Genomic DNA, 17,595 nt, shown 5'->3' with positions numbered 1-17,595 from the left:
AAAATTAGATTTCTGTCCTGCACCGATCCTTAAAATCTTTCTTTAACTTCCACATGAATCCATTACAGTGTTTGACCTTTACGAACGCTGTCATTTACAAGATTTGTTCCATTACATTTGGGCATCTGACTCCTTCAAGCCTTTTTAGAATGTTTAAGTTATGATGTAGGACAAACCTGAAAGTAGATTTCAGTAATCCAATTTTCCATGTTTGAGAAGGCATCACAATTGCCAAAATTAAAATGGAAACTTCTCTGACAGTTTAAATCATAGCATGCTCTAAAGCAAAACTGTGTGGTGCTTCAAATGAAATCAATTGTGAAATGAAGATTCACTGAAACAGATTCACTGTGCTATGTCAACAGCAATATAAACATTAAAAGTGGACTATGTGTTTACCATATTTAAGACCTTGGCATGTTAGCAGGCTATCAGTGACTACATTTACATGCACAAAATACTCAATTTTGTTCCTTTATGTCTTTAAAAAGAGAATATTCCTACATGGCTAATTAAAATCAATATTCTGCTAATATTCCTGTTTACACGCAGCCATGCATACTTCAATTAATGTGCCCTAACATGTCATTCATCGCTTCAAAGTATGGAAAAGTAGAACAGCTGGAGCTGCTTGTCATTTTGCGTCTTTGCATTAAAACACATTTCCTTCAAAGATGTGCAAACACATCCTCCCTCTTTGGTTCCTTCAACCACCTTCTTGAAAAAGTCGGTGATGTAATATTTGCGTATACCAAAAAGCTGTTGTTTCATCACGTTTTAAAGTAGGTGTGTTTCTCCTTCCAACCTGAAATGCGGGATTTTCTTTTGGGCATGGATCTCCACCACAGCCTTGCAAACAATGTATCCATGGCAATGCATGGAGCCGATTGTACACAGACAAGATGCCATGTGTGCAAAGAATGCTGTCATAACTGGAATGACATCGGCATATCCCACATTAAGACATGTCTTAATTAAAAAATGCTAAATACTGACAGAGGCCTGTTTGGTAGTATCTAGACAGAACATGCTAATTACATGACCCGCATCAAACTCAGAGTATTATCATGTTAAGAATAGTGGGAATATTAGCGTGCATGTAAATGTAGCCACTGCCCAATTAGCACTTAAAGTACAGCTGAGGCTGACGGGAATATCATTAGCTTTGCAATCAAATTTCATGGCAATCCATGCTGTATTTGTTGAGCTATTTAGTCAGAACCACAAATTCAAACCTCAAGCTGGCACTAGAGGAAACTTTATGGGATCACCAGATTCATTTGAATGCATCCTCCGGGCACGATGAATGTGTGTACAAAGTTTTATGGCAATCCATCCAATATTTGTTGAGATATGTTAGTCTGTAAGACAGTGGACCAACCGATTGACCGTCAGATTGATGTTGCAATTCATAGAGCCGCGTTGCTAACACGGCTAATAAAAAAAGACATCAAATTCATTATGCATGTTTCTTAAATTGCACATGAGCCTCTGAGTTGTGGCTCTTCACAGCATCTCATCTAGTTTGAGTTTAATAAGCTGCACTCATTCTACTGAGAGGCTTGTTAAGATCTGCTGGTGCAATTTCACCACAAAATCCCAGTAAATGTTTGTTTCGAGATGAAAACCTGACTCAAGGCAAAGTGCACAAGGTTTAAATGATGTCTGTGTTATGACATTTAAGCGTTTCATATTTGTATCCGCATTACATTCTGCATTGTTGTGCAATTCATCCCAGCTGACCAACCACGGAGAAAGCAAAGGGCATATAGGGACTGGAGCTTGAGTAGGTGTTTCTCCTCAGGCACTGCGGTTGCATGTTGGCTGGAATTCCCTCTTCTCTACAGATTACAGCTTTGTAAAAGCACACATTTTCTTCCAGCGGGTTACCCCCAGCAGATGCTCATTATATGCAAAGAGCGGGGCAACACTGCTTGGATTAGCCCTAATCTGAGAAATACAACTGGATTCAGCCCACATGCTAAAAGAACATGACAGAAGGAAATCTACAGCAGCGAAACACAGACAGGGCCTGTGGCTACTGGAGTCTTGTATGAAAGAATACACTTTAACATTTCACTGCGGCGCAGTAAAAGCGCTGCTAACACTCCACCTACACATGCTTTGCATATACTGAAAAAAACCATCATCCAAGGACGATTATTACAGGAGACAGATGAATACAACACACTCGGTTTCAAAAGGTAATGCCGTAATGCTGCAGAGGATACTGGGATACGGAATCACATGAAAAATACACAGACAAAAGGAGTGAAGTGGAAAATTTGATAACTCCATGTGCAAAGTAGTTTCAATTAACACATAACATCAAAATTCTTCATTTTAGTGCATGAAATTAATTTGTTTTATGAATTAACATGAATTATAAAACACAACTCATAACCTTTTCACAAGTCATTAACTCTAATCATCTGTTCTGGTGCTCAGTCTTGTAAAATAACACCACACAAATTGTATCAAATATGAATAATACACTAATGAGGTTTGTATAGTTTCTTGTTTCAAGTCAGTTTAAAACACTGAGGCACTTGCAGTGATTTTGTTCCCTTACATTCAACAGCTGGCACTCATAAAACTTTTCCAAATCCCTGAAAGCAGCCCCTCTAAATTATTCACCGACCCAACAGCACCTTTGGTTTTCTTCCGCGTTATTCTATTTAGTTTACAGCTTGTTGTCCTTGGATAATCACAGGTAACATTTAGTGAATAACAGCAGAGCTTTCAGAGGCAGCCTCCCTGAAGGACGTTGTGTAAGACTGCAACAAACTGCTGCAGCAACACTGTAGCTTGTCAGTAGTGATCACCGTCGCTCCGTTACAGCGCTGACATGTACGCACATTCTGATGCACAGAATGAAAGACTAACTGCACATCTCCAGTGGCTTGCCCTCAAACCTATTCTGTACTATTCCGCCATTTTACAGCATTATGACCAGCCGGGGCTGAGCGACTCAGCTTGAGAAAAACAAGAAATAAGATCCTTTCTTACAGTGGCTATAAGCCTGTTTGGGCATATATAGGTAGCATTTTGCACTTAACTGACAGCGATGTCTTCAGTCAAATGATATCTAAAAGCCTCTATTGTAGCTGTGGCCATTTCTTTAGCATCAGTACTCCCTTGCTCAAAGAAAGCTAATGCATTTATGCTGCATGATGACCCATGAGTGTTGTGTCACCCCGAAGCAATACCCCCTGAAAGCTCTTATTAAACTAAGGGTCAAACCATGTATTCATGTCAGTGAAAGTATTGGTTAGTAAACGTCATTGCCTGCAAGTGAAATGACGCTTTAGTTGGATAAAAATTATTCTCCAGACATTCTGAAAGCTTTTATGTTTTTGTTATGCTCCCCGATGAGAACACCATGACAAATCTGAGGATGAGTACTTGTCAACTTGGGGCAGGTCATCCAAACTGACAGGACTCTGGCTGCAGTAGCAGTAACTCAGATATTTTTATCAGTGCATCGTGATAAAAGGACACGCTTTTGGGTAAGTGTCTCTTTCAGTTCAAGGGCTCCCAAATTCGAGAGGATCCATTTAAAGCTTTCAAACGAAACACAAACATACAAGATGTCTGGTTGTAGCAGAGTTGGTGAATATGTTTTTCATGCTGAGCAACTTCTGATAATTGAGTTTACACTGTGTTTTTCCCTCTGATTATCAGTGACATCACTGACCGAGATGCTACTATATGAAAAATAACTATAGGGATTCAATAATAATTTACTGTGTGTTTACACATGTATTACTCTGGCCAAAGAGTGTGGATTAAGATAGAGACTATCATGCAGAATTCTCTCCCTCGGGCCAAACAATTTGACAACCTTGTCTCTAGTGCTCATGCATCATTCATGACTTGTCGGTTTAAATGAGTTCTCAGTGTCATGATGGATCCAAGGTTGTTATGTATTGTTTGGTTATGCTCCAATATGTTTGTTTTACTACAGTAACTACAGTGAAAACCGTGTAAAGCATTGCCAAATTGACATTTACCTTTTGATACTACAATAATTTAAAAAGCTGTAATGATTCAATTAGTGAAAACACTCTCTGATTAACTTGTTTATTCTTCCAGAAACGGCTCAGCTTCTGAAACGATGGCTCTGTATGAGTTGTTGCATTCATGAATACAAACATTTAGCCTTCACAATATGATACAAGACATGGTGCTTTTGCTTTGCACAGCTCTTGTGTATGTACAGTAAATATGAAGCTACCACCAGCAGTTGTTCAGCTTGGACTAGCACAAAGACAGGAGAGGAAGTTTACACAATCCACCTATCAGCACCTCTAAACTGCACTAATTATTAACATGTTAAGTTTTAGCTGGTTGCTAGGCAACCTCACAGAGACAAAAAAGACACCAGGAAGTCATTGCGCCCAGCCAAAAAAATAGTCCTTGATATCACAATGTGTTAATTTTGCATTCTGGTCTCTGTACGAATTTAACAAATAAGATAAAACATGTCAATTAGTGATCAACGGGAAGGCAATAAAAAATACAGAAAAACAAGGAAGGAAACATTAAAAAGTCTTCATTATACTGGCTAAATCATTAAAGGTATTACAGGTATGGACCCACCTATATACTGGCAGGACCAATCGGAGTCCAACACATGTTTGTACATCCAGAGCAACCAGTCATCTCTCTGTTGTTAATGTTAGTTAGCTAACTTTAGAGGTGCTGGTAGGCGTCTGTAGCTTCATATTTAACATCTAGACATGAGACTGGTATCGTTTTATCCATCTCAGGGAATATGCATATTTCACAAAATGCCTGATTTATTCCTTTAAAGGTTCTGTGTATGAGAATTTGAACATTAATAAAGCAGCAAACAGCTGCTCCCTATGTTAAGATACAGTGCTGTAATGGCGTCTTGTGTGTGGAGAATAAAGTCACACTCACTCTCTGTGTGATGTAATACATGATTCTTTGTTCTTTGTTATGGCAGCTGTGCCGGCTGCCCGTGCCTGTTAGTGAATATGAGTCCCTCACTTCATGTCCCACACTCATACCGCAGTTATCACTGATAATGTCATTCCGATCTACGGTGGTGAGACACATGGCTGTGGAAGCGTAACACACACCCTCCGGTTCCCCCCTGTGTTAACACTCTTAGCTCGGTCAGCACTGCTGCTGTTGTTAGCACTGTTAGTGTTAGTAAGCAATTTCCTCTATCTGTGTCATGTGGGTTTTGCTGTTGCCCCGCCCCTTCAGGAGCTCCTGCGGCTGCGTCCATTCATTCCAATGGGAGAAGTCAATGTGACTTGTGTTGCCTAAATATTGGACCCATTTTTGACAAGCCACACATCTCTGGGCCTGTCTCTGTCTCAGCAACACACTCTGGTGCAATCCGGCAACAGCTGACATGATCTTCTCCTGGGGTGATATTGGATAATAAGCTAGCAGATTAAAAAAAAGCAGCAAAATACGGAGCAAACATTTCACTTGTACTATATATGGTGATGTACTGTTTTGAATCCGCTTTCATCCATCTACATGTTTACAACACTTCAAAACGAGGTGGGGGGATGTGGGAGAGAGACGAATGCGCCCACTTATGAGACCGAACGTTTTCATTTCATACCAGTGGCGCAGCTTGTAATCTTTTATTACAAGGCATCTTTGCTGCCGTCATTTCGGTTCAGCCACCTCCATGTTTGCTTGTGACATCACAGGTGAGAGCCACGTGCAGACACTCCTAGACCAGACTCTGTCACATATATAGCTCCTTTGAATAATGTACTGAATACTACACGATTAGAGCTTATAATCCAGTACAAACAATATGACTTTCACACCAGGCGAAGGTTTGAAGTGCAGGTGTGTGCTGCCGCTCCTCTATCTCCTGCTTCCACTGTTTCATATGCAAATAACAAGGCAGAGGTTTAGCTCATACCATAAGAGTTATATGCATACTTTTTTACATCAAAATTTGCATTCCTGCACTGCACAAAATAAAACGTCCTTATTTGGACACAGCTTATGAGTCAATGTATTCACCACGGTCTCAATAATGCAAAAGAATAAGAAGTAGAAGAAGAAGAAGAGGAGGAGGAGGAGGAGGAAATCTGGCTCCATAAACTGGTCTATGCTGCATTAGTAGGATTGTCCATTGCCTACACAGTGAAGTGCTCTAACATTAGCCTCTGTCTGAGCGGCATCACACTGGTTGAGTCACAGCAGAGGGAGGATAGGTGGCTATAATAAACGGTCTCATAAGAAACACACTGTCACATTGACATTTGATCAAATCAGAAGTTCGTTTCCGGAAAAATTCTGGTCTGAGCAGATTCATGCAGCTGCCACTTTAGACAGGAGAGGGGAAGTCTTTAAAAATACACGATGAGGCTTTTTTCAGTTGTTTTTGTTGCTGCTGCTGTTGTTGTTTACATGGCATAGATTGGCAACTTCTTCTGTAACTAAATATGTGCTCAGATATTAAACAAGCATTTTAACTCATGTAGGGTGGATTTATGTAATATTAACTTATACACTGAGTAAATGATCTGGAAACAAAGTTTTGAGATGATGTGTCCTCACGGTCTGCCCTGTCACCATATCCAAAAACTACTGTATAATCCCACATGCACTTGGTTGAACTCCTCTCTGAGTGTCCAGCCGGACCAGCGTCTCTGTCTCTGCTCTCCCTTCCTGCCCTGACCTCAGTCTTTAATGGATATAACCTTCCCATTCCTGCATTTATGCACACAGTCTGACCCGGCCCGGGGCAAGGTGTCACATCAATACATCCTGCAGCTTCACTCCAGCCAGCCACAAATTGGTGAGATAATAAACACAATGGCACAGTGAGGTTCTCTTTGTCGGAATCAATTCAATCAAGTTGCAATGGCTGGGAATAGTTTGCCGCGATGTGTCATTGGCTGTTTACGGGTTTGTTTGTTTTGTTTTTTTTTTAACTTTCATAGCTGCTATGCAAGCACCAAAATGAAGATTCAGCGTCTCTGGCCAGGGAAGTTGGAGAACAGCCATATATTAGTAGAGAGGGACTGAGAAAGAGAAAATGAAAGCTTGGTGAGGATTGATTTTTCCATACTGGAGAACAAACTGGAGCCACACACACACTCACAACTGCTGGACTATCCTTCCACCTATTGATCCACGCTGCCAATAACACAGTCATTTGCCATCAGGGATTTGTAACAATCATTATATACTGACCCAGCTGGAGGACGGCGGTGTTGTCCTGCTTTATTCCATTCAGGATCCATACGACAAACACAACAAATGAGCTCTGAGCATAAAGTCACTCCTCTCATTTATATACCTGATTATTATATTCATTCCCTTCATACAAAAGCGAAGGTTTCGCAGACAATCCCATAGATTGCGACAAATAAGCAGATTTAAAATCGCCGTCATCTTAACACTTGCTAATCTTATCAAAATTAACGATGGGTGCTGTGGGAAAGCACAGCGATGACTAACCTGGCATTCTTGCCAGAACAGAAATGTGTCAAATCATAATCATCACATTCATTTGCTATATCAACACCTGCCAGGCAAGCAAAGCATTATGCAATCCAGACTACTAAAATAAGAATCATGGAGTTTGGTGCATTTTCAAGCAATGTCTTAGTCACAAGCTGGGCTGGCTGGGCCGCATAATGAGCTGCTCACTGGTCTTTTTCAACTGGGAAGCATTTAGCTTAGCTTGCACCAGCTTAGCTCACTGAAATTAATCCTCCTGATTATCTTGTTTTTCTTCTTATCCATTAGGAAGAAAACTTTAAGCCTCTTTCAGAAACAATGGATTCAGGTTTACTCAAAAGAATCTTAAATTGGTGCACGATCCAAAATACACAGTAATTCAGCAGGCCTCCATTTTCCATGTTTAACTCTACAGGGCTCCACATGTGGCAGGTATGCATCTTTTAACTTGCTGGAAGATGAGATGACAATAAATCTAAGAGTGCTGCATTAGAGGCATTATCCTGTAGAATGAATGCACGGGACCAAAGACAACCCGACTGGTGGAAAAACAGCTCCTTGACACTGTCATAAGAAATGTTTCTGCTGTGTGAGTAATGTGACATAACGGCTTGCTTTTGGCCTCCTTGTAATAAAAAACAGTCCCGAGCAGGAGAGTCTGTGCTTTACACCTGATCCTGACAAGCCAAGCATGTAATATTCATCTCTTCACTGCTGAAGTGCCCTTGAGCTAAGCACTGACCCCACAGCCGCCCCAGTGTAATCACTCAGCAGCCGGCAGTGCAAGGCTGTGGTCGAACTGCGTCAAGGTGTGAGTGTGTAACACTGCGTCCCCCTGCAACTTCTCCCCAAGGCTAGTGCTTCCTCCCTGCTACGCTCACCAACGACTCCATCGCCTCAACAGCGTTTTCCATTTTTCTCACAGCCGAGCCCGATACGTACGAGGTACAATTGTGTTCAATTTTCCTTTCTTTTTTGGCCCTTTTCTCACTTCATTAGGTTACACAGCCGTCTCTACGGCAGCTGACAGAGTTTGGAGAGCTGCAGCTGATCCTTAAGCGTGAAGTGTGAAGTGCAGTTGGTGGGAAGAAGGATAACAAATTAATTCTCCAGGCAGAGCTTGGTGCCCTACATGGCAGAGGAGTGACTGGTAGACCAATTATGAAGCCATCTCACACTCCACAGCCCTTCCTATCAAATCCATCATGTTTGTGGAGATGACTACATGGATTACAGCATGTTACAGTTAATACAGTAGGCTATTTATACATCACAGGTGTAGAAAGACAAATTTACACCTCTGTGCTGCTGGTATGACTGAATGTGACATTTCAAATCATCATAGAGCCTGATCTGGACCAACACACATGGATCAATGGGTAACAGCTTAAAGATGGCAATTAATCTGCATTATATTTGACATTTTGTGGGAAAATGGTGGTTAGAAAGGCAAATAATCAACAAATAATCAACAAAAGCTTAATTATCAAGGTGCAGAGATGAGGCTTGCTTAGGGGACATTTTTGTTTTCATTTGACGGTGGAGAGACAAAAACATTTAAGGGGAAAGACAAGATTAATTGCAACAACTGTCATGACACAAGCATTTAAACCAGCAGCCACCACCACAACACACTTTGTAACTGGCACCTAAATCACCTAAAGCCTCTATCTAATGTCACAGCCAGATACAACAACTGGGACAGCAGTGTTTGTTTTACCCGCTTTCAAGTACAGTCATCTAAGTGCTGCTCATCAGCGCCTCTGGAATTACTGAATTACTCAGTTTACAGAATCACTGTGTTTGTCCAATTACAGGCCATCATGCTCCATCATCCAGCTGGTGACTTTTTGGATGGCATGACTGAGGAGTTTGTGTATTAGTCCAGACACTTGGCAGGTGTCTGTGTGTTCCAAGCGTCAGCCCCATCCATTTTATCCAAACACCAATTTCAGCTCCTAAACATCTGTGTAATTTTCGTATTGGCCTGCCAATGAGACAATTACAGCAGAACATTTCACATACTGTGTGTGTTTGTGTGATTGTTAGATTGGAGTCTGCATCATTACTTCGGGCTACAATTTGGAAAACAAAATAATTGCACCATAGTTTTAACAATAAAAAAAAAAAAACCAATAAAAAAATCATGATTTTTTTCCTGCTGTTCTTATGCAGAGAAAATCCTATCAGTGTACAAGTACTCACATGCGTGTGTGACAGAGAAGCTGTTGGACGACTCCAGGTTGTCAACATTGTAATTGAGGTGGAAGGGTTTCTCTGTCACATTCTGGTTGGTGTTATAGAGCTGGACAGCAAACCTGAAGGCGCTGTGCTCCTGCACTGTAGAGCGCATAAACAGTCCACCTACAGGAAAGAACATGTCACATATAACAGAGCACAGGCACTTTTTACTCCCCTCATCAGGATAGGACTTCTTTTCAGAGTGCGGGCAGTGCCGTACAATTACGCATTATTGGACACATGATTGATCAGTCAATTTTAAGAAAGGCTGCCAAGAAACAAATGTGTTAGCACTCACTAAACAATGCGCTGCAGATACTGAAACGTTCACACCATTTGGATCAACTCTATTTTTACCAAACCGCCTACGGAGCCGCGCAGGATCCCACAACCTTGTGGCTTTATGAGAAGTGAACTTGGTGATGAATTATTCAAATAACATCATCAGTGCGACTCACAGAGACGTGTCCTATTTAGACTATGTGAACAAAGACATGTATGTGTAGTCAGGGTATCCTATTGAACTTACCAATGTTGATTTGGTTTGGAAACCCTGCCAGCGAGTCCCCCCAGAAATACAAGAAAACAAGGACAGTCGCTGATGTGCGATGCCACATTTTTCTCCGAGAAGTGGAATCAACTCCTGGTCTGGATGTGACAGAGGCAAAGCAGGGAGAACCATGTACACGGGCTGGTACGCAAAGAAATCCACAAGATGCGGCGTCTCTCGCTCTCTCTCTCTCTCTCTCTCTCTCTCTATCCCTCACTCACTGTGTGCACCCACGTTGAATGTGTGCCAGCGCAACTGCAGCGCCAGCCCTCTGCTGCTGGAAAGCCAGTGTTTTATCTCAAAGATGGTGGTGGTGGCGGAGGAGAGCAAAAGCGGATCTCCTTACTGTGGATAAGGACCACTGAAATGGGCCAGAAAGAAAGAAAGAGAGAGAGAGAGAGAGAGAGAGAGAGAGAGAGAGAGAGAGGGAAGGACAGAGATGAGGGAGGGAAGGGGGGGCGTTTATCAAACTTGGTCTGACGTTGAATTATAATAAGAGCAGCCTCCTGTCTTCCTCCTCACGTCACTGCAGAGTTGGTGTGCGAGGCGGTGTAGAGCCTCTGCTGGGTTTGGTGTGTGTGTGTGTGTGGTGCAAAGGCAAAGCAGCACACACCAGTTTCTACAGTCAGTATGGACCAATAGTAGGATGCTGACTTGTGAGTGTGTGCATGTAATGTGTGTATACAGACCATATCTATCTATCTATCTATCTATCTATCTATCTATCTATCTATCTATCCTTTTTGTCTAATGCATCTTGTCTCCCTGCCTGCTGTGATCAGATGTGCAGCCGCACTCATGCAGCAGTGGTCCTGCACACTAGCAGCATAATCTTAGGCTGTCCTGTCCCCTGCAGGTGTTTGAGAGCAGGGACCATACATGTGGGAGCTAATGCACTGATTTGTCACTGTTTAATCACTGGTTGCCGAGCGGCCTCACTAATGCTATATATTAGAATCCTAATTGACTCACTGTCTTGCACTCACCTGGGAACTATCATGCTGCAGTGGTGTGTTTGTCTCTGGCAATACTCAGCAGTGGCATTAAGGACTTTTTCTCTGCTGTTAATTTCCCAAATGTATGTATTTACTTCATTGAGATATAGGCACAAGTTATTTTTCCACTGACACAGGTGAAAACATTTTGCAGCACACAATGTGCAGTTAAATGACAAATGGAGCAGAGGCCAGTTTCAGTGCAGAGCATTTTATTTTTAACTGTTTGCATTGTAAAACTAATTCAGGCACTGTTTCATATTGTCAGCATGGGTGGATTATGAGGGAACAGACCCCTGGGCACAGATATGCAAAAGGCCCCAACACCTCTCCTACACAGGACACAGACACACAGACTTTGTGGTGGTTTTTGTGTCTCTGTGTGGTTGGTTATTTTGTGTAGCTCCTTGTGGTTATTTTGCCTTTTTTGTGGTTATTTTATTTCTTTGCATCTCTTTGTAGTCATTTGCAGTCTCTTCTTGGTCGGCAAGTGTTCATTGAAAGCCCTTTTTAAACAGGAGTTGTGCAAATTTGCAGGAAAGCCCAATCAGTCTTTTTTCAGCATTGGCAGTATAAAAACAAAATCGGGGAGTGCAGCAAAATGCCGCCTACCTACTTTTGTTCATACAGAATGTGCCTTTTTCGGGGCAATGGGGGGCGTGAGCAAGTAACAAAACGTGGCTGGTCAGTCCTTCGGCGATTCTGTCGTAAGTCGGCCCGTTCTTCACCGTCCCCGTCATCTGACGGTTAATGGCCTCTTCGTTTGTGAGGACAAGGAGGGCTGGCTGTTTATCCACCGCCAGTGGCTCGCACATGTGGCGTCATCAACAGCTCCTCCCACAAGTCTTCAACAACCCCTCCCATTGCAGAAGGCCGTCTCCTTCTTTTTAAACCAATAAGGTTCCGTCAATATGTCTACCCTACGAGGTGGAAAATTGGGCACCTCGGATCAACTCGCCAATCCGGCTCTGTGTGTCTAAACGCTCGCAGCTTGCCGACAAAACGGCCAAACTTTCACCAAAAATCTGGCAGTGTGAAAGGGGCTCAAGTGACATTGTCCAGGCGAAGGCCGGGGAGGCCTCCTGACACTTTAAGCCCTTTCAGTAATTCATCAATGGTTGTTAGTCTAAACAAAGTATTGCATTAGCAAGAAGGACCCTGACTCACAAAGTACAAAACATTATGAGATGCCTGAGGTGATCATCATTTTTATTTTTATTTATCACAGAATTAGTTGTTTGTCTCTAAAACTGAATAAATCTGGAGACAGACAGTGGAGAGTCTACAAGGGAGGGATCAGCACAGACATCTGTTTGAGCGTGTAGAGACTTAAACTGTTTGTGGTTGAACATGGTCCATCCAATTATTACGCCATCAACATGACAGGGAAGCTATGCTCCGCCTGGCAATCAGACCCGCATGAGAGGAATGGGAATCACGGACAACATCGCTGCACCAGCAGCACAGCATAATGAGTTGATTGCCAGGTAATCTGCAGTCTGAAAACTTAGTGACGTCAGCAAATCTTAAACTCCAGCAATGAAGAGGCAAATACAGTTATACTAACGCAGTTGTGCCTGATTTGGTGTAAACTCCAATAAATATATATATAAATAATATATAATAATATAAATAAGTACAAATATCAGCTTCTAATTTAACACACTGCAACTCTGCTTACTTGTGTCTGAATCAATAGTCTGTAATGTGTGCAGCCTGCGCTAAATGCAGCATTTACATTTACCACACCATCACAGTAAGTTTACAGCTGATTGTCAGTATTTGACAGTTCATAGTGCTTTTTAATGATGCTGTGGTATATCAGTTAAAGCACTCTCTGTACTCCACGCTGCAGTACTGTAAAGGAATGTGATTTAAATAGTTATTGAAGTCTGTTTCTTAAGGACGACCACTCTTCTGCCTGAAGTTCATTCTCTTTAATCATTTATCTGTTTCAAGACATTAAAGTTAAAGCCCTTTACTCAGTGCAGTATTGCTTACTCACTGTGGGCGACTCTTACATTCCATTAGATTAACTGAGCAATACAATATCAATTATGCTCACAAAGTGTGATTTGTTGGGACAGGGGTGTATGTGTGTATTATATATACACACAATATATGTGTGCTGGAGTGGTAGAAATCATTACAGCTTCCTATTTAGACTGCTGCAAAACCAGCACAGCAGAACAGCTACAGAGCCTGTGCTTATTGATCTGGATGTGATTTAATGCTTGGCATACAGCTCTAATCTTTCACAGGACACTGCGAGTAAAACAACTGCTCTATAATTAAGTTCAATCTCATGAACGAAAACAATGTCTGGATGCTATGACCTTTTCACAGACATACACCACTGTTAGTATGTCGTTTGCAGATATGAGTTTCCTGCCACTTGAAGAATGATCCAATTAGTTTCAGTTCACTTCAACATAGATTCTGATTGTTTAAATTAAATTGTTGCAAAGCACAAGAGGTGCTGTTGTATAAACACCTAGTACAAAAGGAAAGCAGGAAGTGCAGCCTGGAATGAATTAAAATTAAATTCTTCATGCTATTGAACCAGTTAGGAGACTGTGTCCTCATGTCTTCAAGGGTTTACCCAGACCCTAGGACCCTACACCCCACTCAGGACCTGTACAGGTTCAGGTCCATATTTTATTTTGGGTCCAGGACGGTGCCTGGGTCGGTTTTTCATTATGTCAAATAAAGCACTGATTATAATAGCTTCGCGTAAGTGCCATGTGTGTAACTCGCATGATGTTTAGGCTGACTTAGGATCAGATTACTAGAGCGAAAATAAAATGGAAAAACCGCTGAGTAGCAGCGCCAGCGAGTTGGAGGGGGAGCAGTGGAAAGGTGGATGGTGAGTCTGGAAAATTAAGGAGTTACAGCAGCTCATGTCACAGGAAAAACGACAAAATAACTTACAACAGAATAAAATAAAAACATTATTAATTATTATATATGCAGTAAAATGGGTAGGAATAGTTTGCTCTATCCGACATGATAAACCGTTACCGGGTTTGTCTGGTTCTTGTACATGCACCAGGTAGGGTCTGTAATATCTTGGGCAAACAACGGCTCAGGGATACAGTATGATTATTAAAAAATGATCAAGTCCAATTGGATCTTGGAATAAATTTCCCAGGTCCATTAACTTTTAGAGGGTTTGAGGTTCAGGGTTCTGGGTTCTGGCTGTGGCCCTCTGTTTGGAGTTTGCATGTTCTCCTTGTGTCAGCGGGGGTTTTCTTCAGCTTCCTTTAACAATCTAAATACATGCAAGTTAAGTTGACTGGTGACTGAGTCGCCCATAGGTGTGAATGTGAGCGTGAACATCTGTCTCTATGCGTCAGCTTTAATAATCTGGCAACATGTCCAAGGGGCACCCCAACCCTTGCCCACTGTCAGCTGGGTTAGGCTCCATCCTCCTCCGCAACCCTCAAAAAGGATAAGCAGTTACAGTCACTGACAGATTAATAAAACCCTGATACAAAGACACTGAACAAGAACTGTTGTCCTCTACATATCAAGAGCACCTTTAAGAATTATGCAGCAAATTAAAGCTCCAGTAGGCAACATTGTTTTGGTATAATTGAGTAAAAATTTTATAATATCCTCTGAGCATAATGTAAATCAAGTGGCCTGAGACAAACAATAGGTTACTGCACCTCACCATGGCTCTGTGATCAGCCTCTAAAGAATCAGTATTGTGCCGATGTGCATCAACCAATCAAAGGTCAGCTCAGACCACTGCGTTCCTATTGGCTGTTCTACTGCATATGCGCGTTCCCATGCCGCCGGCAGAAGGGGAGAGCAAGCGGCAATGGCGAACAGTGCACCAGGTAAAATAGCTATTCCAGCATTGGCTATAACTGCCTACACAGCTAAACCCAAAAAAAGGAACACAGAACTCGGTTCCCCGGAGGCCCGGAGGGAGGGGAAGGGTGAGGTGGGGCCGGGCCCGACCAGAGGGCGCGAGGGTCGGCCGTGGGAGCGGAGCCAAGGGCTCTCCACGGAGAGCGAGAGCTGAGCCTCGGGGGTATATGTGCGGGGCCGCAAGGGAGGGATGGGGAGGGCTGCTGCACGGAGAGGGAGAGCCAAGGCTCCCAGAGAGCAGGGGTCGCGTTAACCGGATATTCTCGGTCATTGACTGTTTTTTTACAACAATGACCGGAAAATCTGAAGGCCATCAGTCATTTTGACCGGTTGCAATTACCACCCCTGCCCACTTGGCAGCGGAGTGCACAGTCAGTGGTTTAAGTGGCTGCTGTTTTCACACTGCAGAGAAAAAGTCATTCATCTGTCACTCTGATGTAGCGTTGTTTACATAATGCCCTGGACACACCGGACACGGAACCGAAGCGCAGCGCCCAGCAGCGGAGGCAGTTTTCAGTCAGTGCCCATGTTAACCTATCTGACTGTCCACACAGGCTGCTGAGCAGAGCAGAGCGCCCGTGGAGTAGAGGCAGCACTTCAGTTCGGAGTCTGGTCTCTTTTTCACGGGAGCTGCGACCGCTTCTGTCAAGCTGGATCGAGCGGATCGTACCAAACAGAAAGTCGGACACAGAAAAGACGAGAGAATCCGGCCAATTTTCAAAATAAAATAACAACAGCACGCACTGAGGAACATGAGGAGAAAATACCGTGTTTATAATTCAAAATAACACAACAGTGCATAACCGAACACATTTTTCAATACCATAATCACTTCATTACAATTTTAATTTAGTGTCACCGAGCCTACAGACATAACTACATAACGCCCTGGACACACCGGACGTGTTAGTGCCGTCCAGTGTGTCCAGGGCGAAGCCTAATGGCACAGGTGTGTGGATGTCTGTTCATCTTTTCGTTCAAGTCCTTATTAATGCACACTTTATAACTTGCTTGTTGGATTTATTAAAAACGAACGAATGAAAACTAAATGTCTTTGAATATCTTTATTATCATTTAAAAACGAAAATTAAAATGACTGGTAAAAATAGATTATGACTGGATTTTTATGACCCTGACGGTCAAAATGACCGGCGACGAAAAAGTCTAGCGCAACGTCTGCCAAAGAGGGAGAAACAGAACCAAGTAGGATAAAATACTCGTGTGCTCGTCTGGTAGGAGGGGCTCAGGGCGGAGACGAACGAAACCTAACTCAGATGAGACTCAAAAATCAACCGTTTTCAGGCTTTCTACCTACTGCAGCTTTAAAATTGCCCTTTTGATGTAGGCTACCTATTTATGTAACTACCCAGCAAGCAATAGTCATGAATTAAACGTATTGGCTATATTTAGCTCCGATTTAGTCTGGCTACATGTAACCCAAATCTAGCCGATTTAATTTTGAAATTGATTAAATGTAATTTTCGGTATGATATTCAATCATGTATGGAGAGTCAACAGTAATTAAAATATGTTTATCTCCATTTTTTGGACATGGTCTCTACATAGCCGTATAATTGATGACGTCTACACTTTGGCTATGGTTAGACGTCTACCAAATTTTCACTGACAGCCCAAATTCAGCCATGATTTAGCCTAGACGTCAGGTCTTCATGTAGACGGTATTACGAAGGGAGGCTATTACAAAATAATAAACATTTTCATACAATCCCTAACATATGTGACAGTCTGACACAAGCACATTTCTCAGCAGAAAAAAGCGAGGTGATGAGAGAAACTTTGCAGCAATAAATGCATCACTAAACATATTCAAAAATGAAGATGATATATTTACCACCTTTATGATCCCGTCCCCTCTGCCTCTTAATGAGTTGGTTTGACGGTACAATTTATACCAGTGCGACTCTGTGGCCTCTGATTCTGTGGGATCAATAGAAGGCAGTGACTTTCAGGATCACACAGTTTCCCTTAGTGTGAAGTTCCCGGGCAAATATCTGACGGAATTTCAATAAGTGTTAGAAGTCTTTAGGAGAGCGTTCAGGTCTCCTCTGCACACCTTGGGCATGCTTCCCACTCTCCACCGTAGCAAATGAGATCTGCTCAGGGAGTCTCTCCTTCTCTGTCTGATACACAACCTCTTTAGCAAGATTCAATTGAGTGTAAATGTCAGCAGGTCTTTCCAGAACTTCCTATGGAGTTTAAGTAAAAATGGCATTTATGAGGTGTCGACCATATGGTGGGTGCAATTAATAGCACGGTGCTGTTCTGGCATCAGTCCAAAAGGCTAACATGAGCAACGTGATGATAGACTGCAAATCCCTGCACTGCTTTAAGTGATTGTAGGTTGGTTTAAAAATAGAGTGTGACACGACCACAGAACAAACATGTTCAATCAATCATCAATACCAATCTATTAACGTCTGTCAACTTAACCTTGTT

At 42.3% G+C, this 17,595-nt stretch overlaps 1 protein-coding gene across 5 annotated transcripts in view; it reads right to left on the bottom strand.

Moving 5' to 3' along the window:
* Window positions 1–10,640, bottom strand: part of gria3a (glutamate receptor, ionotropic, AMPA 3a) — a 95,659-nt gene extending 85,019 nt beyond the window's left edge. For 3 of the 5 annotated variants that reach the window (XR_007450519.1, XM_049591140.1, XM_049591142.1), the window contains exons 1-2: window positions 10,244–10,640; window positions 9,679–9,837 (exon numbers count right to left, since the gene is read on the bottom strand). Coding sequence is in view for 4 of the 5 variants with exons in the window: in XM_049591140.1 (XP_049447097.1) it covers window positions 9,679–9,837; window positions 10,244–10,331 (247 nt within the window). In the remaining variant the exon portion in view is untranslated. The remainder of the gene's footprint in view (window positions 1–9,678; window positions 9,838–10,243) is intronic. The other 2 variants (XM_049591138.1, XM_049591139.1) reach the window with 1 other exon arrangement.
* Window positions 10,641–17,595: the final 6,955 nt, after the last annotated feature.

The sequence above is a fragment of the Epinephelus fuscoguttatus genome, linkage group LG12 (assembly GCF_011397635.1).
Source record: "Epinephelus fuscoguttatus linkage group LG12, E.fuscoguttatus.final_Chr_v1".
Lineage (NCBI taxonomy): Eukaryota > Metazoa > Chordata > Actinopteri > Perciformes > Serranidae > Epinephelus > Epinephelus fuscoguttatus.
This window is presented reverse-complemented; position numbering and strand designations above follow the sequence as displayed.